The following is a 25214-nucleotide window of genomic DNA, read 5'->3' as shown; positions in this document are numbered from 1 at the left end:
GGCTGGGTTATTGCACTGTTGTCTATATCAGCTCTGTAAATGGAAAAATATTTAAAAAAAACTCCAAAGTATACAAAATCATGTGGCAAAACTCTTCCTCAACCTTAGAACATTTTACCATATTACCACATTGCTTCAGCCCTAAAAGATCTTTCTTGAGAAATAGTTGTATCCACAGATTCCTCACATTTTGTAAACCCTCTCAGTCACCAGGCTAGATCCAGAAACTCTTCTGCACACTCCTAGGAGGCACCATTGGCTTCTAGCATGACTCCAGCCTGCCCCAGACATGACGACATTCCAAGTTACTTGGATTTACCTTGGACACGAGCCTCCCCTTCATGGAACACATTAACAAAAAATAAAGAATGTCTGGTACCAACTCTTTTTAAAGAAAGTGAAAACTACTCCAGAACTTTTGTTCTAACTCTATTGCATTTGTATGGGGATAACACTATGTTAACATTACCTCCCAGACGCCGCACTGCCACCCTAAGGTGCGTCCTGTACGCTGTAGCATGCCTCATACAGAACCAGACGAAATAGGATCACATTACTCGCATCCAGATGGAACACCACTGGCTCCTCTTGTCAGCCCGCACCATTGTCAAAACCAGCTGCATCATTTACAGAGCCATCATGAGCACCACCCCTGCTTATCATGGGTACAAGCTCACCATCTCTGCTGGCTCTGGCACATCCACAGCCTGGCCATCATCAGACTGGAAACTCAAGTGTAAAAAATTGAAAACCAGTTGCAGGCCTTGTTCATCATTGCATCACGGATCTGGAACAACATTCTCGTATTCATAAAGGCAGCTCCACTTTAGGAAAGACCTGCAGACACACCTCTTAAAACATACTACCTCCTAATGAAGTAACCAGCTATTTATCCCATCACTCATTGACTGTGCTTGTGTAGTGCTCTGCTGCCTTTTCAACTAAGTTTGCGCGATACACATACCACCTACATTCATATACGCTAATGGCTGTTCCTCATTTCTTTGCCCTTTGGCGTGGATCCGGAAATATTCTCCTACCGATTTCGAAGATCAGTTTTCTATTAAAACGAATAAATAAATAGACTTTATTCTGGCAATGGGGCAGGGACCTCGTCGCCAACAAGTACAAGCTTCAAACCATGTTGCACGTTTTGGAAGCAGATGTCTGTCTTAAACTCACAGAACCTTTTATCTATGGTGTCTGGGGTGAAGCAGGAGTCCAAGTTATGTGTCTAATTCTTCCAGATGAGTACAAAAAACTAAATTGGTCCCACTCATCTGGTAAGTGGAAAGACAATTTGGAGAAAAGGCCCAAGGAGCTTAAGCAGCGTTCCTTAACATCTAGCTGCTCGTTTTTACATTCATGAAACTGGCTTCTGGCTTAGTATTCCTCTTTATAGCCCTTTACGAATCTTGAGCCGAGGTGCCCTGAGCACTGTGGACCATCCTTCAGTTTGAGCCTTCTACTCCGGTCTCTTTTGCCTTTATGGAGGCTTTGGTTGACCCTTGTACTTGGAGAAGCACATGCACTAAGTAGGGGGTCAGATTAGCATTTGCTATCAGACAGACATATGAGCACTGATCATGACTGGTGGGTCCTACTGATTATCCAAGCTAGCTATGCCCAAACCCTTTGGCTGCTCCTCCCTAGGGGCGGCTGCACTATCAGGGCGCTGGAGCGTCGCCCCCTTGCATATTTTGCCCCCTGGTTCCAGTACTAAATAATTTTGTTTAGGGTTGTTTTTACTGCGGGCGGCCAGTGACCACAATGGTTTTATTGGTGGTGCCAATCGGAATGAGTGAGAGGATAGGGCCCAGCAGGCGTTGGGGCTTCACAGCAGGTCAGGTTTGCAGTAAAGTGCACGTCTGGTAGGATGGGTACCTTTTGGCTTCCAACCCGACATGCGCACTTGAGGCTTCTCCTATGTCCAGTGTTAGCGAGGCAGGCGGGTTGCAGCTGCAACTCCTCGGTCTCTGCGTTTGCCCGCTCTAGCCAATCCAGAGGTGCTGCTTCCATGCAGCAACCGGATTGTCTCAGGAGATGTAAGTTGGCCACTCAGCTATTGCAGCTGGCGGCATTGGAGTTCAGCCAGTGCCCGCAATTTTCTTCAGTCATAATTTCCAAAGCTTGGAGCGTATTAATTAGAAAGTCTTGCCCACAATTCTGTGAGTATTCAGTGTAGAACCATTTCTAAAAATGTTTTATATTTAAAAGACTTTCAAGTAGCACAGTGGCCGCGTAGAGCCAGTTTCCTTAACAAAGGTCTTGTGTAGTAGCGCTCTGTGAGCTACAGATGGCGGTGTTGGAATTTGTTCTGCTCTGCGTCAGTAAGTGACCTACCCAGCCCAAAAGTCAACTGTTATGCTACCAAGCTCCTAGCCTCTATGCCCAGCCCTGAGTCACTTTACCACACACAGCGAGGCTCAGCGGCGTAGACGCCTCCACTGACACAGCACAAATAAGGCCTCTCCGCAGAGTTGTCCAGCTGGGAGTCTGTTGTCGCATGAACCAGACGCTATTATCCGTGTTTGCGCCAGGTGCCACTACCAGCCTTCCGGCTCCAGGCAGATATTGCCTCTGTGTACTAGGGGTTTATACTGCGTGCTAAGGGTGCAAAAACACTAACCAACCACATGCAGCCAAGCCTGCGACAGGAACAGGGACGGTTGCTGCTGTGAGGGGGATATGGGGAAGAGTAACACTCCTGTGTGCCCAGATCAAGTCTTAACAAAAATTGCCTAATGGTTAGAAAACTTGAGCATGTGCTTCAAGAGATGAAAGAATGAAGCAAAGTGAATATAATGTACTCTGTGTGTGATTATTTTGCTGCTACCGTCTCCAGGTTCCTGGGAAGTGGATTGGTTTGTGACGTCCTAAAAAGCATACTTCTATAGTCTAGAGCACTATTGCGATTTTTTTTTCTTTATTTTTTTTTACACTAAATACACTGGGCTTCTTGTGTCATTCTTTTGTTGTAACTGTTTCTTAAATTAACATTTTATTAGGAACTCTATAAGCGACACCAGTTTGTTAGATTAAAATTTATACCACAATCCGTGGCAAATGAATGTGCATCGGGATAGATGGGCAGAGCAATGGTGAAATCATGATGGGCGAGCAAGTTAGACATTTAGATAGTCCGATGGGAATTTTAATGAGTCAGTCAGTTCCTCACTGAGTCAGTAAGTGAATTAATACTTGTTTATTTCAATTTGATCTCTACTCCCAATGCTTAAAAGAGAGCTCAAAAGAACAACAAAATGATCTATAAAGTATGTGATGATATTGTTTTAAAGATGGCTTTTAAAAGGGTGCAGTTAGTTACTTCCTCGTTAGCCCGGAGCCCTGTCTGCTGCTGTACCATACTACTGCTGAGCGCTCCATTTTCCCCCTGCCATTTTCTTCTCACATACTATGCTAACCACATTAGCCAGCGGGCGAGCTGGGTTTATAGCGCTGCGCAGCATCAATTTTCCCCTCCTCCCTCCACACTGACATTCGCCCCCTGTCTGCATGACGTGCATGGTTTCATCCTGCTTCTTCCCCTGCCCGCGCTCCTCATCCATCGTATGTGACTTAGATGCCATTTGTTCACATTTTAAGTTTTTTTAAAATTGTCTGTTTTCATTTTTACCATTGCCTTTCTATCTTTATCATTTTTAATTATCAATCCTTGGTCATCAAGACTACTCAAGAACACATTTCAAAGTGCTTTCCTCGCATCATTTGTCGATGGCATTCAGTCTTACTGACTCCATTCTTAAGCGCATGCAGTTGAGTTGAGATGATGGCATTACTTAAAATCCTGTACTGCTAATGTGTTGTATTGTCTTCTGTGAAGGTATCGCTGTATAGATGCACACTGTCATCTCTTCAGTTCAATACATTGTTTTGACCACGAACTGATGTATTTGGAAGAAAGATGCTTTATCTCTTTAGCGCTTCATCTCTTTCCCCCCTCTTTTTAAGTTCCTGTCTAATAAATAGTTTTGCCTAAGCAGTGAAATCCCAAACTGAGAGTGAACCCGTCTTTAATAATGAGCTGAAACAAATCTTGCGAAACACAAGGCTCACGCTTGTCATCCATAAGGGTGCAGTATGTAACTGGTGGTCGTGCAGTTTGGGACACACCATCACAAATATATTTTTAAAGGATCTATATTTTACAGGATCGTGCTGTACAGCACGGTCATTCACAAATAACACATATCCACTGAAATGGGCATTACGTTTTCACAATCATACAATTCTACTGATAATATTATAAAGCAAAAATTTGCTCACTTTTTTTATTTTTTATTAAAGAACTACCGAACCTCACTTATGAGAGTCTGGGTCGCTCGCTACGGTCGCGACGTAACACTCATCCGTGACTTTTACGCCCTACCACTTCCAAATTTCACTAGCTGCCACTGCATTTACCCCTCTGTTCTCACACCAGTTTTGGTGGATCATGAACAAATCATCTCCAGAGATCCAAAGTGGAACTGGGGGTTCAGGTTTCACTTCTGTTCCTTCCTAGCCTCTGAGAAATATATACTTGTGTCCCTATTCTGGGCTTAATAGTTTTGGATTAATGCATCTGAAAGAAGAAATTCATGAAGACTAGTTTTCTCTGGACCTGCAGAATGTATACTTTTATGTACCGATGCAGCCGTCCAACAGGAAATAAAAATGACTTTTTATGATGGAATCCACTCCCCTTCAACTCACTGTCCTACTATTTGGCATTATAGCGGCTCCTTGGGTCTTTACGAAGGTCATGTTGGTGTTCGCATCCAGCCTTTGCTGTTCATGAGCACATGTGTCTCAATGACTCGCCGTTGAAATTGGGTTCCCCTCCGGTAGTCCAGGACCACCTAGAGAGCACAATGTCACTGCTCTTTATCTCATCCAAATCTCACCTACAAGCGACACAGACTATCCTTCATTGGTGCCATCCTGGACAAAGTCTTCTTGAAGGCCGTTCTACACCTCAGCAAATTTGGATATTTTCAGGCTATCCTGATGTTTCGGGCCAAAGCGGCTCCTCAGCCTTACCAGTTATGAGGTTATTGTGCTTATTGGCTTTGTGCATCGTTCTAATTTTTTGCTTGGTGGCACATAGGGGGTCCTTCAGTAGAACTTAAAATGGGCCTAACCTGGAAGAGTCCTTTTAGACTCACATTTTTGAGAAGTCGTCGTTGGCTCTGAAGTGGTGGATGTCATAAGCAACCTTGACATGTGGCAAGCTGCTGTGTTTTATTTTTCTGCACGGGGACCATGTGGTGTCGTTACTTGACTGAGGAGGTAACCTGGACAAAAAGGGTATAGTGGTGTCTGTCTAAGCTGCAACACAAGTTGATGGAGCCGCTTACCTTTTGGTCTCCCCCAAAAGCATTTGTTGTCAATTAGAATCATGTCAATCCAGGTGCTCACAGAAAAAACAACCACTGTGTTGTATTGTAACAATCGGGGAATCATACAATCACATACTGTCTTCCTCGAGGCATTGAGGCTGTGGAGATAACTGGAGCTTAACTTGATTTTGCTGACTGTGAGGCACTTAACCAACATCTTCAGCTTCAAAGCAGACCAACTCAGCAGGTGCCATCTTGCCGACTAGGAGTGCGGAAAGTCAGATAGGACTTGAGCCTAGGTCTTTCTGGTGGCATTGGTTTCGAATCTGAGGGGCTACTACTCCGAATTTCTGGCCCTGGCCATTTGCCATCACTTAAACTTCCCCTTCGGGAGGACCTTGTGTCTCATCAGCAAGGCAAGGTACTTTAACAAACCTACACAATCATTTACAGAGATTGAACAGAACTAGCTGAGAGACCTGACTGTTCGGCACAAGTGATGCATTTTATCCTTTATGATTGCCGCTGTTCCACCAATTCTCTGCATTCAGGCTGTTGGGGCTCGATTAGTTACCATGAGTGAAAAGCAGGTAGCTCTTGCAGGTAGAATTATCTGATGTGTGTTTGTGTTGTCTTTGGCTGTGCCTTGTACACGATTATAGGATATTTATCGTCCCTTTCATTGTTTCTTTGCCCAAGTAGCCTTAATTATACGAAGCCCCAGTTATAAGTTTCCTAATAGCATTCCTCCGTATTAGGTGGAGCCTAGCGCAGTGTGCATGTGCTGCTCTATGGGAGGCTTCTTGTGCGCACTCCAAATTTCTCCATGTGAGTCTGACTCCTCCCACAAATTGGATTGGCCTTTGCATGTGTCTTTCAATAATGAAAGCACACAAATGGCCAAAGGCGGTTGCATGTCCCACCTCTTCTCCAGAGGTTCACTCCCACGGCGTTTTGCTCTCAGGAGCGAGCAGCGGTGCGCAGGGTGGCAGCTGCATTCCTCGTCGCGTCGTGGATCAGGTTACTAATTAAACACAGCATGGTCGCTTTCACTTAAAGCTTTCACTTTAGCGGCCGCGCTCGTTTTTCTCTTGTTAGTTACCTGCTTTGTTTCCATTCACTTGGCGTTTGTTGTTTCAATCCTGTGTAAATGATAACTGGGTGTGTTTAATTTATTGTGCTTCTTTGATAAGCTAACTAATACCCCTCGGCCGAGCTCGGGTTATAGATAGCTGCATAAGTTAAACTTAGAATCTCAAATACATTCTCTGGTTTTGGAGACAGACCTTTTGTTTTTAAGAGAAAGCAATGTAGTGATTTGTTTATTTCCATTGAATTATCTAGCTACAGTCCTTCTTCGCTTTTTATATGTTAGACACAGGCTGGTGTCAGGGCACACCTTTGAAGGCAGAAGTGACGCAGCTGCCTGTTTTGACAGGCAGTGAAGGTGCTGCGGGCCCCCTCGCTCCGAGGATCCCAAATTAGCAAATCTCTGTGACTCAGGTGGGTGCGGCGACAGCACGACAGTACCCATTTGAGAGTAGGTGTTACGCTGCAGTGGGCACAGTAAGCCCTTGGACTCTGACCCAACGATCTTTACAGTTTTTACAGATTGCGGTATTCTCGAGAGCGGTGCTCCTTTGATGGGCCGTGTCAGGGAAAATAATAACTTTAGTGCAATTGGTTGGGGCCAAAGAATCATTGAAATGCTTAGATTTTGTCCTGGCATGGGAGGTATCCGGGTGGCGTATCCTTGACGCCTTGGTGGGTAGGTCTTAAATGTTGTGCTTAGCAGATGCTCTGTGTGTGTTACAGGAAGGTGAAGAGCTTTATTTTTGCTTAGCACACCTCATCTATGTAGGTGACAGGACTTCAGGCTCCCTGCCTATGCTAGTGCTTATTGCCTTTCAGAGCTGCCAACTTTTCGATGTGTATTATTTGACATTTATATGGTTACAGTAACGTGCACAAGGGCAGCGACCCTCTGGCCCTTGGTCGACTGTCAGAGAAACAAGCTTGCCTGACCGCCTCCACTGTCAAATTACAATCTGTATCCTGTCACTGTGATTATTTTGCATACTGATACCTCCTGCTCCTACGTAGATTTGTAGCTGGAAAGAAACACAATTACACGTATAATTCTGCAAAGTAAAAAAAAGATGCTGGTGACTCAGTGACGGCTGACCAGAGAAACGTCAAAGCTCAGAAATTCGCAAACCCTATTTTGTACTTAGCAGAACAGCTGAGTATACATTGTGGTGTTGCCCTATGTTCATTGAGAGATGAGTCCTTACGGTAGTTCGGTGGCGTAAAGTAGACCTCAATCTATTTTTTACTGTGCCGTCTTAACAGGCGGAAAAAGTAGCCATCTTTTGTTTTGTCTCTGCGCTGAGGGGCGGATTCTTGAGTGACACACACACTATACTGGTGTAAGCTAGCGGTACGGCGGAGGAGGCTAGGTTATTCTTATCCAGTATTTGGGTGTCTTTCATAGATTCACATGCCTGAATCATTCCCCGTCGCCGAGACGGGAGCCTCCGGTACATGAAAAAGTAATGTCCTAAGGACATACATAGAGAATATAGGCCGAAGGGCCTCCCCTTATGGGGCCTTTCCACGTCCTTATGCAAAAGGACCGAACTCTCATCGTTAGCCAATCAGCTCCGACCTCCTTCCAGAACCTTCCCGGGAGGAGCCTCCGTCCCTCAGATTTTTCTACCGCACGTTGTGCTAGGGAGTCTCCAACCTGAGCTCTTCAGGTTTCCAAAATTCGAAGTCTCAAACTTCGCCGAAATTCACTTGTACGAAAAGGATTTCATCCTAGCATCGACTACATGTCGGAATCTAATAAGAGAACTTCGTCCATGGCGGACTCACAGAAGAAAGCCCTCCTAAGGGCCTGCTCCTCCTGCGGCAAGCAGCGGATTCAAGCGGAGGACAAGCACGACCTGTGCATATATTGCCTGTACCCTGACCACGTCACTGACAAGTGTAGGGTGTGTAGAGCCTTCCCAAAGAAGACGGTTAAGGAACGGGAAACTCGCCTTCGCGAATGGCTCGACAGGCTTAAGGTCCGAGACACTCTGGAATCTTCCGAGGGTAGTGTCTCCGCGACCTCCAAAGTCTCCAAGAAGAGACCCAGGGTGCAGTCCCCTGGAGAGACAGACACTCCTCCTAAGAAGGCGCACAGGAAGCCTTCGGAGGCACGCTCCACCACCTCCTCCGTGTCTGTTAAGGATGGCCAGAGGTTCAAGAAGCCCGCTCCATCTACTAAGCGGACCACCTCAGTCACGACCACTGTGTCGACTACTACGGCCTCATCGCCCTCCGCGGCGACCACGACGACCACCACTGCGTCCTCGGGCGCACCGGTCTCCTCGACCATTCCTCTGAAACCCTCGAAGGCCGCCTCTTCGTCACCTAAGAGGTCTAAATCGTCACCTAAGAGGTCTAAATCTTCAGGTACGCCTTCGCCGAAAACACCTCATAACGAAGGCTCGTCTCCCAAGACATCGAGGTCAAGTTCGTCTCCTAAACAGTCGAAGTCAAGTTCAAAAACCACACCTTCGACAAAGGCATCTCAAGTCCACGACCCTACCATCAGTAAGGCGGCGACACCCTTATCCCCGCAAAAATTGGTACCGTTAACCCTGACGGAGGTGCCCAAATCACCAACACACATGGCGGGAGCGCCATCTTCACGCACGTCGTCGGAAGAGACCCCGGCGCCATCTTGGAAGGAATCGAGATTGGTCGAAGTCTCTATTCACTCGAGTCCTACACCCTCGGTTCGCCCAACGGTGGAATTGGCACCCGAAGAAGAACAAGACACACTACAAAGTGAAGAGTCGGACGAAGAACAGGAGGTTCACGAAGACCACCAGGACGTCCAAGAGATCCGGGACGGAGTGACGTATCAAGGCAGCTCCCTGACCGTAGACACGGTGAAAACACCGATGATCTGTTTGCCACTGTCTCTGGTCAACGATTTGAAATCCCTGGTGCAGGACTATAAACGAAGGTTCCCGGACGCAGACAGCGGTGCCCAGGTACCGGTCACCCAACCGCAACCGTCGGCCTCGCACCCTTCCGCTCCCCCGGCCCGTCCTCGGAGCCAACTCCGACCGCAAACACAGGCGGAGGACTCATCGGAAAGCGAGGAGGACGACACGGACTTAGAGGAAGGCGAGGTGCAAGACGTCGCCTCGGACCACAGAGACGACGATGCCGATGCTGCGTCATCACACCATTCATCTGCCCCGGCATCCCCGAGACCGCGCCACTCTGAAACGGCGGACGTGGGAGGTTTCCACAAACTGGTGGACAGGGCTGCAAGGCGGTTTCACATGACGGTGGAATCCGCGGAAACGGAATGCTTCCTCCATGACTTCAAGGAGCACACACAGAAATCGACCAAGTCTATTCCTCTGATAGACTTTCTATGGGAACAGGGCAAGAAGCTGATGCTCACGCCTGCCTCGGTGCCGGCGGTGGTTCCGCGCCTGGACAAAAAATATAAGGCCCCGAACTCCGCTCCTGCCTGCCTGACCGGCCACCCCAAACCGGACTCGGTTGTCACTCAGGCGGCCCAAAAACAATCCCGAAACCCCTCCTCGCCGCTGTCCGCGCCCCCGGACAAGGAAGGAAGGAAGCTGGACACCATAGGCAAGAGGTTCTCCACCACATCCGCCATGTCCATCAAGGTGGCAAACTCCATCGCCCTCCTGGGCCGCTACAACCGCCAGCTATGGGAAGACATAGCTCCCTACCTGCAAGGCCTGCCGGCCACGGTCCAGGACGAGGTGAAAGCTCTTCTGGCGGAAGGACAAAACTCCGCGGCTGAAATTATCGACTGCGCCATCGACGCAGCCATGACGGGATTCCGCCAGTTGGCCGGGGCTGCCGTGCTCCGCCGCCAGGGCTGGCTCAAGGCGACGTCTTTTCGGCAGGAGGTCCAATCTAAGGTGCTGGATATGCCGTTCGATGGGCAATTCCTCTTTGGGGAGAAGATAGACGAGGCACTCCAGGCCATCAAAAAAGACACCGACACGGCGAGGGCTCTGGGCTCCCTCCAGTCCCGGAACCAATCCTTTCGGGGAGGCCGCTCCAGGGGTCAGTACTCCTACAGAGGTTCCTACCAAAATCGGTCGTCCTATTCCTATGGCAACAGGAACCAACCCCAGCAGAAACAACAGTCCCGACAGTCATCCTATGGGAGATCGTCCTTCAGAGGCAAATCCGCCAAGAAGGGCGCTGGCGGCCGCCAGTGACCACTTACTCCAGCCAGTCCCACCACCGTCTCAATCCTTTCGAATTGGGGGAAAACTGACCCACTTCCTCCACAATTGGCGAAAAATCACTACGGATCGGTGGGTACTACAAATAATTCAATTTGGACATTCCCTCGAACTGGTCAACACCCCTCCCAACACCCCTCCGCTGAGGCGTGCTCACAGACACCTGCACCTCCTTCTCCAGGAAGTCTCTGCCATGTTGGTCAAAGGAGCCATCGAAAAGGTCCCGGACTCCCAGAAGGGGAAGGGTTTTTATTCCCACTTCTTCCTGGTCCAACAGAAAGGGGACAAGTGGAGGCCGATCTTAGACCTCCGGGCGCTCAACGCCTTCCTGAGGAGTCAATCCTTCCGGATGGTCACAATCCAGGAGATCCTAGGAGCACTGGAAAAAGGCGACTCGATGGTCTCCCTGGACTTACAGGACGCCTACTACCATGTCCCCATACTCGTCAGGCACAGGAAATACCTAAGGTTCGAAATAGCGGGCAGACATTACCAGTTCAAGGTCTTGCCGTTTGGCCTCAAATCTGCCCCACGTATCTTCACGAAGTGCTTGGCGCCCGTGGCTGCCTTCCTGCGACAAAGGGGTCACCAGGTGTTCCCCTACCTGGACGACTGGCTGGTGAAGGCTCCTTCCCCGGAGGACGCGCTGGCTTCCTTCAACGCCTGCAGCGCTCTTTTCCAACAGCTGGGTCTGACGATCAACCTCAAAAAATCGTGCACTACTCCGTCAACGAGGATCACCTTCCTGGGGGCAACCCTGGACACGGAGCGTGCGAAGGCTTTCCCCTCAGAGGACAGGATCTGCAAAGTACTGTCTCTGGCCGCGGCGGTGGCCAAGAAGCCTCGCATCAAGGTCCGGACGTTCACCTCCTTGCTAGGGATGATGTCCTCATGCATTCTCCTCGTACCGCACTGCAGGCTCCGCATGCGCCCCCTACAGGAAGCGTTGGCGAGACAATGGAAACAGTGTTCAGGCTCATTCGACGACATTCTCACAATCACGCCGGCCATCATAAAGGCCCTGCTGTGGTGGAGAAACAGGACTCACCTGACGGCCGGATTGCCGTTCCTCCTGCCGCCGGCACCACTGGTCATCACGACCGATGCCTCACTGGAAGGCTGGGGCGCAGTACTGTTAGACCTTCGAGTCAGCGGCAAATGGGACGCCCAGGAGACACAACTACACATCAACCTCCTGGAGCTGAGGGCAGTGTACCTGGCTCTACAGGCCTTCCTGCCACGCATCGGCTCTTCCCCTGTGCTCGTCAAAACAGACAACACCACGACGATGCACTACCTGAACAAACAAGGGGGAACGCGATCTCTCTCTCTCTCAAGAGAATCGCAAAAAAATCTGGAACTGGTTGGTGGCGCACGGCCTCTCCCTCAAGGCGGAGTACGTTCCAGGGAAGGAGAACACTATCGCGGACGCCCTCAGCAGGCAGACCTCTCTCTCCCACGAATGGGAGCTCAACGGCGACACGGTGGCCCACGTCTTCTCACAATGGGGCACCCCGAGGATCGATCTCTTCGCGACGGCAGAGAACACCAAATGCCGAAGCTACGCAAGCTGGCATCCCCAACGGGGGTCGCTGGGAAATGCTTTTTCCATCGGCTGGTCCAGCGTGTTTGCGTACGCTTTTCCGCCGTTCCCGATGATACCGAGGCTCCTCCGTAAGATGAGGACAGAACCGTGCACGCTGATACTGATTGCTCCGTACTGGCCGAGACAACATTGGTTCTCGGATCTTCTTCGCCTATCCATCAGGCCCCCGATTCACCTGCGACAACTCCCGAACCTCTTGACAATGTCCGGAGGCCAGGTACACCACCCGAACCTCCGTTCGCTCAACTTATCGGCTTGGCTCCTGAGCACCGTGAGTTCGGGGAGCTAGACATACCGCAGGACTGCAGGGAGGTACTGGCCAAAGCGAGAGCGAGCAGCACGACCAAGACCTACTCGCTGAAATGGAAGAGGTTCTGCGTGTGGTGTTCGGAACAAGACTTACACCCGCTCCGGGTCACCCCAGTACAACTGCTACCGTACCTACTGCACCTGGCTCAATCGGGACTGGCTCACGCCTCCATTAAGGTTCATCTGGCTGCGATTTCTAGGTTCACCAGGACCCCATCGGGACCCTCCCTCTGGTCCAGTCGACTGGTAAAGCAATTTCTAAAAGGACTTTACAGATCCTTTCCGAGGCCTCGGAAAGTTCCTCCAACCTGGCAGTTGAACTTGGTGCTAAACCAATTAATGAAACACCCATTCGAGCCCATACACCGGGCATCGCTCAAGCATCTCTCCTGGAAAACGGCTCTCCTGCTAGCCCTGACGTCGGCCAGAAGGGTCAGCGAACTTCAGGCGCTGTCCATTCAGGAACCGTATCTCCAATTCAGGCACGACCGAGTGGTACTCAGGCCCAACCCTAGATTCATTCCTAAAGTGCCGTCAGACTTTCATCTGAACGAACCAATTGTCCTCAAGTCGTTCTTTCCGGACCCTTCCACGGCAGCGGAAAGGGCGCTGCATTCCCTGGACATTAAAAGGTGTCTCAAATTCTACTTGGACAGGACCAAAGACGTCAGGAAGTCTTCTCAACTCTTTGTAGCCTACAGCAACCCGCGCATGGGGTTGCCCTTGACAAAACAGAGCATCTCACGCTGGATTTCTTCAGCGATTGCTTTCTGCCATGATCAGGCCGGACGGCCTTTGACAGATCGAGTGGCTGCCCACTCGACCAGAGCGATGTCAACGTCAGCGGCGCTCTTCGCTGGAGTGACGATCCTGGACATCTGCCGAGCGGCGACATGGAAGTCCCCGCATACCTTTTCCAGGCACTACTGCCTGGACATCGAACTGCAGAGGGACGCTGCAGTGGGACAAGCGGTGCTGCGCCATCTCTTCCAATAAGGTGAGCCTTACCTCGTCCCGCCATCCAGGTATGCACATTCTTAATGGTTTTCTCTGCTATATGCATGAATATATATTACCATGTTTTCTCTCAGGTTGCCTGTACTTCTATAGGCCTACTGTATGTGAGAATGTGCCTTACCACTATGCATGTATAACTGCTGGCTACTCTGATTCAGGCATGTGAATCTATGAAAGACACCCAAATACTGGATAAGAAATGCGTTACTTACCTGTAACAGCAGTTATCCAGTATTGGTGTCTTTCATAGATTCACATGCAACCCTCCCGCCTCCCCGGTAAGGACTCACGTACCTCTAGGTCTACATTGCGACACCCTAGCTGGGTGCGTACGAAAATCTGAGGGACGGAGGCTCCTCCCGGGAAGGTTCTGGAAGGAGGTCGGAGCTGATTGGCTAACGATGAGAGTTCGGTCCTTTTGCATAAGGACGTGGAAAGGCCCCATAAGGGGAGGCCCTTCGGCCTATATTCTCTATGTATGTCCTTAGGACATTACTTTTTCATGTACCGGAGGCTCCCGTCTCGGCGACGGGGAATGATTCAGGCATGTGAATCTATGAAAGACACCAATACTGGATAACTGCTGTTACAGGTAAGTAACGCATTTCTTTAGCAGCCTGTCACATGAGCTCACCTGATTTTGTGAGTGATCTGTATTTCTGCAGTACTGGGCTGATAGAGTATTGGCATGCGAGTGCTCTCAGTTGTGATAAATTACCACAAACTTTAATGTCTTTAATAGCTAATATAATAGATAATATGCTGCATAGCTAAACACTTACAAGGTCCCAAAGGCGAGACCTATGGCATTTCAAATGGATTGGATTGGATTGGAAAGGTTCTTGTATAGCGCATGGCTACTCGGAAGCATCCCAGCGCTTGAAGAATGATGGAAATACGGAGTTTAGGAGGGGAAAGACAAATTATGGCCTAGGAAACAGAAGTGTTTTTAGTTGTTTTCGGAACACAAGAAGGCTGGGTTCCAGACGAAGTGATAGTGGTATGGCGTTCCAAAGTTTCGCCGCGTTTCGGGAGAAGAGGCGATCCCCAGACCGGACTTTATTGGTCCTGGGCGTTATGAGGAGGTTTTGGTGGTTAGAGCGAAGGTGCCTAGATGGAACATAGGGTCTGATCATATCCTTCAGAATGGGGGGGCCGTTCCCATACAGAGTCTTATGTACCAGACATAGGGTCTTGAAGTGGACTCGCTCCTTCATTGGGAGCCAGTGCAACGCCCTTAATGCAGGGGCTGCGGTGGTACGACGACTAGTTCCGGTAAGTAGCCTTGCTGCAGAGTTTTGAGCTATCTGCAGTTGACGGATGACTGAGATGGGGGCTCCCAAGTAAAGGGCGTTCCCATAGTCCAGCCGGGATAGAATGAGGGACTGGACTATGGTTTTCTTTGCAGTCTCCAGCAGCTGGGGAAGAATTTTCCGAAATGCTTGTTGAATGCTGCAGTGGGTCTGCTCCTTAGCTCCCTCTGTGGTTCCTTACTTAAAAACAAACGGTGCTCCTCATTGCAGTTACTTCTGCGCATCATGTTACCAAGCTTTTGGCTTTAGACATCCATCTGCTGCCTTCTTTCTTGTCAAATGTTTATTTTTTATGACCGCTTCAGCCTTTCTTCCGTTAGTGACATTGCCTTTCCATGTACTGCTCTCTGTTCTGCTTTTCTCGTTTTTCTTTCACCTCACATATTGAAGAAGCAGAGGATACACCTGTTGAACTCATGTGCCCTTAGTTTCTGTATTATAAGGACTAAGTAGCACCACTTTGATGAGCAACAATGGACCACTGTTTTACACTGTGCGAGTTTCAAGACAGTCAGTGGAGCTTGCAGGTGGCCTTTGCTGCTGCTTCGTGACTTCCGAGCGACATTCAACAGTGTAGACAGCGGTACGCCTTGGTGAAAACTGCACTAGTGGAATATATTGGGGGCCTTGTTCAGACTCCTGATGAAGCTTCATAGCAGTAACTGGGTACAGGTCTACCTGGACGGGTTAGGTAGCCTGTCGAGGAAAGTCTTGGTAGAGAATGGCTTACATCAGGGCACCTAAGTTCCCCTAAGCACCCCTGCTTTTTAGACAGTTCATTAGATGTTAAGTGCCACTCATAGTTTTTCCCCTAAGATTGGGGGTAGGCATATTAGTTGCTTCTGTACCCAGATTATTTATTGGTGATGGATTGCACGCCTATTAGGCTCCAACGAAAAATACATGCGTTTGACTCCTATTGTCTTGAAAATAAACTAACAATCAATGTAGACAAGATAAAACATGGTTTTACTTGATTTTTGGGTAATGTGTGGTTGAAGTAGGTCCAAGAATATAAGTATTTGGGTTTGATCTTTTTCAGATGATCTGAGCTGGGCTAAACAGCTGGATTCACGGAGGCTTGTAATATCCACCGAAGTGAATGTCTTGCAAAAGTTCGATCATAGATAGGGCAGCTATACTTTGAAGCCATGAAGTCGAGTTTTTCAGGGTAAACTAATCCCCCAGGTCCTATATGGTGCGGAGGTGCTGGCAACTATAGACCGGTCTCATGGGAAGGCAGCTCTTTCAAACTGCTCGATCTACCAAAAAATGCAATGATTTAAGCTGTAAGGAGGGAGTTGAGAACTGTAGCCTGGAGTTCTCTGGCGAATACAAGAGCCTTGTGCTTTTATTATTTGACTAAAAATGGAGTCCCCTGCAATAAATGATCTATGCTAATTTTGCCTGAGGTAATGTCATTCTTTCCCTATAAGAGGAACCCTGTGGCTGTAATGTTGAAGCACCTGGGAGTCCCTGACGTGCGCCTAGAAGCAGGTGAAGAAATACAAATTAGTTCAATAAAGAGTACCCTCAGGCTATGTGCTGTTGAACCTGGCTGGAGGGAAGACCTTCAGTACCTGAAGAACAAGAGCTCAGCCATTCCCTTAATTTCTCAAGAGAGCACAGACCTTTTTCCATACTCCTATAAAAACCCTGATAAGTTTCTGCAAAATGAAATTCTTCGTCTGAGGGTTGGAATTGACCCTGGATGACAGGGCTGAAAACAATAGCCAAGAACTATGGTCAGTTTCCTTGTAAGTGGGGTAGAAAGTACTCCATGATCCACCTTCTGCTTGACTGTGTATTCTTCCTCGAGAAAAGAAAGATTATCCGACTGTTTTTAAAAAAAATGAGAGATACGGTCGAGAGAAATAGGCTTGAACCTGATATGTTGCTTTACGTTTCAGGATGTAGCCATTACTGTTGCCCAATATTTGCAAAATTATAACTTCTTATGCCAGTTCCTCCACTTTTTAGCAGCTCATACACCTGCTATTATCTCTGTCATGTTGATAGTGATGTTTTTAACTGGAAGGCTGATGTCCACTATATTGGGAGGGTGCCTTGGTTAAGACACTGACCTTGTGATGGGAAATCTGGTTTTATTAGCAAGGTTTCATTGAATGGGGACCTTGTGATTTGCTAAAATGTGTCTCTGCACACTGCACTTGATACATTTTTCTGGTTGGTGAGAGAAGTTGCATGCTGCTGGTTAATCTGTACTCTTTTAAATGATTTAGTGCATGTGGGATAATGGGTGGCTGATTATCTAATGAGTTTTAGGGAGAGAAATTTACATTTTTGTACTGTTCTATATACATTATTGGTCGAAGTTATGTGTTGGCTGAATCGATCTAATTAAGTGCTATGTACTGCTGATTTTATGATATTTGTAATTCTACGTAAAGTAATAGGGTAAGGTGCAATATAAGAATGTATTTCTTGGAAATTAAGAATCTTGACTTGACGAGCACTGTTAGTTGCCTCCGCTTCAGCGGGGAAGGGAATAGCCATTGAAATATCCCAATGGATTGTCCTTTGCGGACCCTACTGAGTGTGTTCGGCCCCATTGCTTTAAAGTAAAGGCTATAACTAAGGCCTTGCCCTGCAGTGGCCATTATCCTTGTTGGCCTCTCAGCAGCCTTTAACACCATATTCCAACCACACCCTAATCAACAGACTCCACCAGATTTGAATCCAAGGAGCAGCCCTCAAGTGGATTGCATCATACCTCACAGGTAGAACACAGAAAATCATTCTCCCTCCCTAAACCTTGCTCCCTAAGAACATCAACTTTGGGGTACTTCAAGGCTCATCCCAACCCTCTTCAACACATACATGACCCCCTGGCCAACATCATCAAAAGCCACGGACTCAGTCATCCCCTTACACTGATGACACAAAACGCATCCTCTCTCTAAACGACAATCCCCAAAAAATGCATGAAAGATGTTGCTGACTGGATGAACAACTGTCTCAAACTCAACACTAACAAGACAGAAGTGCTCATCTTCTGGAAAGGCAAGGACACACTGGAACGACGAGTGGTTACCCCGGAGCTGGGCCCAACGCGGACACCCACCGAACACGCCCATAACCCCAGTATCATCCTCGACAGCCAGCTATCCATGAAGAAGCAAGTCTGTGCTGTCTCTACTGCCTGCTTCCTTAAGCTCAGGAAGGTTTTCAGATGACTCCTGACTAACACCCGAATTTACACACACGCTTTCGTCACCAGCAGACTCTACTACAATGACTCCCTCTATGTAGGAATAAAAGTTCAACTCATGAAGAAGCTCCAGACGAACCAAAATACAGCGGCCGGGCTCATATTCGACCTCCCCAGACGAACGCACATAACACCTGTCCTCTGTAAACTAAACTGGCTACGAGTAATGAAGAGATGCCAATACAAGCCACTCACCAACACATACAAGGCATTACACAACCAAGGGCCCGCGTGCCTCAACCAACAAGTGACCTTTCACCAGCCCACTAGGAAACTCAAATCCTGATCCCTCACCTTAGCTGTCACCTGTTGCATCCACCTGACAACCAGCGGACGCCGCTCCTTCTCCCATCTGGTGACCAAGACCTGGAACAACCTCCTCCTGCAGCTCAGAGCCTCAGCATCGCTCCAGCTATTCAGGAAGGACCTCAAGACATGGATGTTCAACTGATTGGAGAACAGGCTGGATTCTCCGACAGCACCTCGAGACCCTCACCTATGAAGCAGGTGTGCTCTACAAATCTGGATTGATGGCCCTTGGAAATCTTCCAGGCTGCTATGTATGCTTCCATCCATACATTCAACAGCCTCTGCTATATTGATTCTCAAGTACGCATGGAGGGCTGTTTTGTTGAATCGGTCCTGCAGATATTCCTGGTTTAAGTCCACTCCTCAGATCCCACTCTATTGATGGGGCATTGCTTTGGTACGGATTCAAAAGACGAGGAAACTGCAGGTAGAAGTATCCATCAGAAGACTGTTATCTTCAATAATGTTTTCCGATTAATATTCTGTCTACTCACAGATTCCTCACTACCTCGCCCCTCCCCGCTGTGCTTCCTTCTGATGTCTTTGTGTAAAGGTGTTGTCTATATGCAGCTGCTCGTCATTTTTGACCGAATCCTTGTGAATGGCACCACCCACCGCTGCTCAAAAGCTGTTACATTAGTTTTCAGAACCAGTCTGGGACCTGGGAGGGGATACAAAATATTAGGAAGCTGTAGGTAGTAAGGGTCTGCCTGATAGAACATTACTGTGAGGACGCGACATATTTGAATGCCTCATTTTGGAACAAAGAATAACATTCAAAGTTCTGGAGGCAGTGCATCTGTAGGTCTTGTACCCTCGTAATACCTCTAGTCAGAACATATGATCTAGAAATTCACATTTGATCTGCCTTCCCAAATAGAAAAAAACGCATGGCAGAAAAAACAGTCTTCCCCTTGTACTGACTGGATCATTTCATTCACATCAGCCAAAATAGTACTGAAAACCATACTTCATGGGTCCATGTAACTGCTGATGAGACTCTATTAGAACCCTCCTTCACTTCATCTCCTTCTTTAAGTGTCCGGTCCCCCTAGACAACTGACTTCGCACCTGATTACGACTTTGGCGGTCCTGGAGCGGGCTGTCACGCCATTGCCCCCCTCCAGGACCGCCAAAGTCGATTGTCTGCCAGATTAGGAGTAATTTCGTGGTCTGGCGGCGTGGCGGTCCCGCAGCGGTGCAGTTTAAAGGCTGATAAGCCTTAGAACTGTATTGCCGCAGGACTGCCAATGCATGTTTCTGCATCACATGGATTGAGCTATCCATGCAATGTAGGAATAGGGGTGCATGCACACAGGGAGACACAGCATGTGCCCCCCTTGCATGCCCCTCCTTGCAGAAGGGCAAAATGGGGCCCTGTAATGCTCCCTTTGTTTCCTCACCAACAGCCTTTTCATGTGAAGCTGGTGGTGGAGAAACTCGTAATAGGCATGGTGGTGCTGCAGCGGCAACCCCATGCATATTGCTTCCCCAGACCGCTGCACCACTGCCATGGATCGTGGATCCCTGGCGGTTGCGACGGTCCCAAAGCGATCTGGCCGCCGTACTCTTTATACGGTAGTCAGACCTCTGGTGCAGTGGTCCCTGACCGTCACTGCACCTCCACTGTGACTTTGGCGGTCCTATGGACTGCCAACCTCGTAATCAGGCCCTTATTCTTTTCCATTACATATTCAATAAACATTTGTGCTACCTTTTCAACATCTAGTGCAGGTCAATGTGTCTCTTTGCTAAATTAACTACTGATCATGTCTTTTTCTCATGCACAGTGGCCTTTTTTATTGTTTAGCACGATACTGAAAAATTAAGTAATTTATTAATTACACAGGTTACATTGTCTTCCACTGTGAGCAGTCACATATTTAGCAGGGGGGGAGGATTATTACATACTATAATATACTTTATTGATTGTGAGCTAATGCATATTTGTGTTTTAATTCTCTAGATAGTTTCATATCTTCCTGAAGGATGGTTTAAAGGCCTGAATAGTCGATCAACAATTCCTCAGTTGGCGAACATGAGCAAACATTTATTGCAGTTTGGACATTTAATGCACAAGAACGATTACAGGTAGCACACAGAATATCGCAGATCATGGGGAGCTTTGTGTGAAACTGTTCATCAATTGGTTTTGTTTAAAACTAATAGAATAGAAATTTCTGTAAAAAGATGAATGCATTTGTCCTGGAATAGAAGTAACGTGTTGTGTTGCATCATCACGAATGGAATAGTATTTAAGTTCTGTTTAGTTTTTTAAGTGTTACTATAAGCCATTTAAAAGCATACAAAAGTTTTCTAAGAAAAGGCACCTGTGAATTTTTTTTTCAGTATTACGGTTTATTACTTACTCCAGTATTGGAACTTTCATAGATTCCCATGCTTGAATCATTCCCTGTCGCCGGGATGGGCGTCCCTGGTATACATAAAATAGCAATAGAAACCATTACCAAAGAAGAAACCAGGCCTAGGCCCATTCTAGTTATGTAACATATCCACCTCTTTTTGTAACAGAGACCAAATAAAATGAACAACCAATCAGATTAGCCTCTCCCTGTAGAACCATCCAGAGAGAACCTCAGAGCCTCAGATTTTCTACCACACGTTGTGCAAGGGAGTCTCTACTGAGTTGTATCCTGTTAACCTTACTTCTACAGGTTTTTTCACTTGTTTTTTCTTCAAGACCTGCTTGGACTTCCTGTCAAGATGTAAGCCCTCTTTAAAACTTGTGCCTAGAAGAGGTTATATGTGGAGGACAAGCACAAGGATTGTATTTGCTGTCTGACCCAGACCATAAGGCAGCACACTGTAAAATATGCCGCACTTTTTATACGAAGACTCTGCGAGACCGTGAGGGGCGTCTCTTGATCTGGCTCCAGAAGCTCAAGTCAAGGAAGGAACCAGCCTCCAGTGACAGTGATGAGGTATCCTCTGCTACATCTTCCAGAAGGTTAATGAATCAATCAATCAATACATTTGTAGAGCGCATAACTCACACCTGAGGGTCTCAAGGCGCTGGGTGGGGGTGCTGCTACTGCTCGAACAGCCAGGTCTTGAGGAGTCTCCTGAAGGCTAGCAGGTCCTGGGTCCGTCGTAGGCCGAAGGGGAAGGTGTTCTAGGTTTTTGCGGCGAGGTGGGAGAACGATTTGATGCCAGCGGTCGCTCGACTGATGCGGGGAACAGTGGGGCGAGCGAGATCAGCGGAGCAAAGCTGGTGGCTCGGGGTGTAGAAGGTGAGTCGCTGAGGTACACTGGTCCAGTGTTGTGGAGAGCTTTGTGAGCGTGGGTGAGGAGCTTGAAGGTGATCCTCTTGTTGACGGGGAGCCAGTGTAGGTATTTCAGGTGGGCTGTGATGTGGCTGTGTCGGGGGATGTCGAGGATGAGGCGTGCAGAGGCATTCTGTATGCGTTGTAGTTGTTTCTAGAGTTTTGCTGATCTGTAAAAAATGGTAAACCTTCTCCTTCGCCTTTTGGAGAACGTCCTGGTAAGGCCTTGTAAAATACCTCTCAAAGGTCTGAAGAGCGTAGTCCTGGCGAATCTCCTCACCGAGGTGTAAAGCAGAGGGAAGGACTGTCAGCAGGAGTGATATCTGAGAAGAAATTCAGCTCTATTCCTCCATCTTCTCCTCCAGCGGTTCCAAAAACGTTCAAAAAGCCCTCATTTCTCTCTTCTGAGGTAAAATCTGTGAAGAAAGTTCACTCGTAGACGATGTTGTCGACGAAATCATCAAAGGTGCAGTCCAAGTCTTCTCCTTCAACTCTGGCTCAGTCGACGGTGATTTCCTCGTCTCCGGCGCTGACGCTTCAGGGTTCTGCGATGACGACTTTGACGCCGGTAGTGGCTGTGTCATCATCGATGGTGTCAACGACATCGACGAGGATGTTGACGAGGATGGTGATGACGGCTAACACGTCTACAACGACGACTGCTGTGGTGACGACGGTCTCGACTACGGCTGCGTCGACGATGTACATTTATTCGTCGACGACTCTCACATCGTCGTCGACAGTCCCGTCGATGAACGAGTCGACGAAGGAAAAATTACCATTTCTGTCAAAGTGCCAGATTAAACCTGAGGGTGACTCCTCTACCTCCTGCACTTCTCCTCGAAGAAGAGGGATCTGAAGAGAGAGATGGACTGTTTGGCTATGCGGGTATACCTTCTCAATTACACGTCAAGTGTCAGGGTACAGACTCTGATGGGGAATACGTGGAGGAACAGCATTATGAACCTTCCTCGTATTATCAGGAAGACTACCAAAAGGAGATGGTCTCTATGCCTTCCTCCCTACTAGCGAACTTGCAGTTTATGATTTTGGACTATAGGAGGAGATTTGCAACACAATCTCCAGCTCCAGTTGTGGTGCCAGTTACAGCTGTTCCGCCTGCTCGGCCTGCTACCCCTCAATTGCCACCTCCTCAGCCAATGCCTGTGGCCCAGGATGCACCACCTATCGTGCCTCTCATTCAGGATGACACCTCTGATGAGTACCAGGGCAATGTCACAATACCAGATCCAGACGCAGAGGGGGATGACTGTCATTCCTGATCCGGCTTCTCCTTCACCAGCACCTGTTGATTCTCCCCCTGCAGACATAGGGGGTTTCCATAATTTGATGAAGAGGGCAGCTACGAGATTTGAACTGCCCCTGCCCACGGTGCAGTCTGAATGCTTCCTTTATGAGTTCAAGGAGTCGTACAAGAAATCCGTTTGCTCTATTCCTATTGTTGGTCATGTCTGGGATGAGGGGTTGAGAGTGATGTGGAGTCCAGCCAAGGTAATTCTGGTACTGCCTTGCCTTGAGAAGAAATATAAAGCTCCGGACAGAGGAAAACAAGGGCGCCAGGGGAAGGACTCCTCTAAGCGTCAATAGAGGCTTGCTGTCTCTTACTACTGTCCCTTCTCCTCCTGTAACATCAGTGGGAGGCAAAATTTCAAATTCCCTCTACAACTGACAACAAACAACATCGGACCATTGGGTGCTGAAGATCATTCAATGCGGCCATACTCTGGAATTTGTCCATGCACCACCTTCCAAGCCACCTCGCACCACTACGTCAAAACATCTCCGTCTTCTATGGTTGGAAGTCCATCAAATGCTCCTCAAAGAAGCGATAGAGCTGGCTCCTCTCTCAGCGGGAGAGGGTTTCTACTCCCGGTTCTTCCTGGTCCATAAGACTTTAGAAAAGTGCCGCCCTATTCTAGATCTGAGGGAGCTCAACACCTATCTCATCAAAAAATCGTTTCGGATGGTTACTCTGCAGGACATCCTTTGTCTTCTCAACTCAGGGAATTTTATGGCCACATTGGATCTAGAGGACGCATACTTTCATGTACCCATCCATCCAGCCCACAGGAGGTTTATGCGCTTCACTGTAGGCAAGAGCCACTTTCAGTTCAAGGTCCTGCCTTTTGGACTCGGGTCTGCTCTGCGGATCTTTACAAAGATTTTAGCTCCCGTGGCAGCTTTTCTGCAAAAACAGCAGCTTCAGGTTTTCCCTTACCTGGATAACTGGTTGCTAAAGGCTCCTACCAAGCATGCAGCAGAGGAATCCGTTGCGGCGTGCATACGCCTTTTTGACAGTCTCGGTCTGACTCTCAACACAGAAAAATCGTCTCTCTGTCCATCCAGAACAGCTCAATTCCTGGGAGCCATTCGGGACATGTCCCTCAACAAACTCATTCCAACCCTGGAGAGGCAAGAAAAGCTGATTGGCTTGGCCCGTCTGCTGTTAAAAAGACAGTCTCTTTCAGGTTGCCTCTAAAAATCCCTCCTAGGGTCCATTTCCTCCTGCATTCCTCTAATTCTTCACTGCAGGTTGCGGATGTGCCCTCTCCAGGAGGAGCTGGACTTGCAGTGGCACCAAATCGACGGATCCTTCGAAGACCAGATCTTCATCACCGCGTCCATGAGGGACGCCGCATCATGGTGGCGAAACTTCGACAATATTTCTCAGGGTCTACCCTTTAGGATCACCACAGCTCCTCAGATAATAACTAAGATGCGTCGCTGGAGGGCTGGGGAGCAGTCTTGCAAGACCTTCATTTAAGCGGCAGTGGCTACCCCAACATCGTCTTCTACATATCAATCTTCTGGAGCTCAGAGCGATTCGTCTGGCCTTGCAGGCTTTTCTTCCTTGGATACAGCAGTCTGCAGGTCTAGTACGTACAGACAATACGACGGCCATGCATTACATAAACAAGGAAGGAGGCACCAGATCTCGCCTTTTGTCACAAGAAGCCCAGATGATTTGGGAATGGGCAATCCAGCAGGGGATATCGCTCAAAGGGGAGCACCTTCAGCTGTTCTCAACGAGACGGCGGACACGCTGAGCAGACAGAAATCAGTCGGCCACGAATGGGAACTGGAGCAGTCCACACTGGAACAGGTTTCTCGCCTATGGGGCAGGCCCTCCATAGACCTCTTTGCCACTCCGGAGAGCAAGAAATGCCGATTTTACGCAAGCAGGCTTCACCATCCAGGTTCATTGGGGATTGTGCTATCGATGGCCTGGTCAGGCACATTTGTTTACACTTTTCCCCCCCATTCCACTGATTCCCAGACTTCTCAGGATGCTCAAGGCTGAACCTTGCAAGATGATCTTTATCGCTCCTGCGTGGCCTCAACAGTTTTGGTTCACAGAGCTGCATCTCCTCTCCCTGGACCTTCAACTTCCATTGCAGTCGATTCCTTTGCTGATGACAATGTCCCAGGGCCAGCGCCCAGATCCGCAATCCCTGCGGTTGTCGACAAGGCTCCTGAGCACCGA

General features: G+C 48.4%; 1 protein-coding gene across 1 annotated transcript in view; it reads left to right on the top strand.

Annotated features, from left to right (window-relative positions):
- The window catches only part of GCFC2 (GC-rich sequence DNA-binding factor 2), a 338027-nt gene that overhangs the window by 283580 nt on the left and 29233 nt on the right, over nt 1–25214 (top strand). Inside the window, exon 17 of the mRNA XM_086926254.1 lies at nt 20392–20516. Within this exon, the coding sequence (XP_086782380.1) occupies nt 20392–20516 (125 nt within the window). The remainder of the gene's footprint in view (nt 1–20391; nt 20517–25214) is intronic.

This window comes from Lissotriton vulgaris, chromosome 6, assembly GCF_964263255.1.
Source record: "Lissotriton vulgaris chromosome 6, aLisVul1.2, whole genome shotgun sequence".
In the NCBI taxonomy this organism is placed as follows: domain Eukaryota; kingdom Metazoa; phylum Chordata; class Amphibia; order Caudata; family Salamandridae; genus Lissotriton; species Lissotriton vulgaris.
The sequence above is the reverse complement of the archived record's forward strand: the minus strand, read 5'-3'. Positions and strand labels throughout refer to the sequence as shown.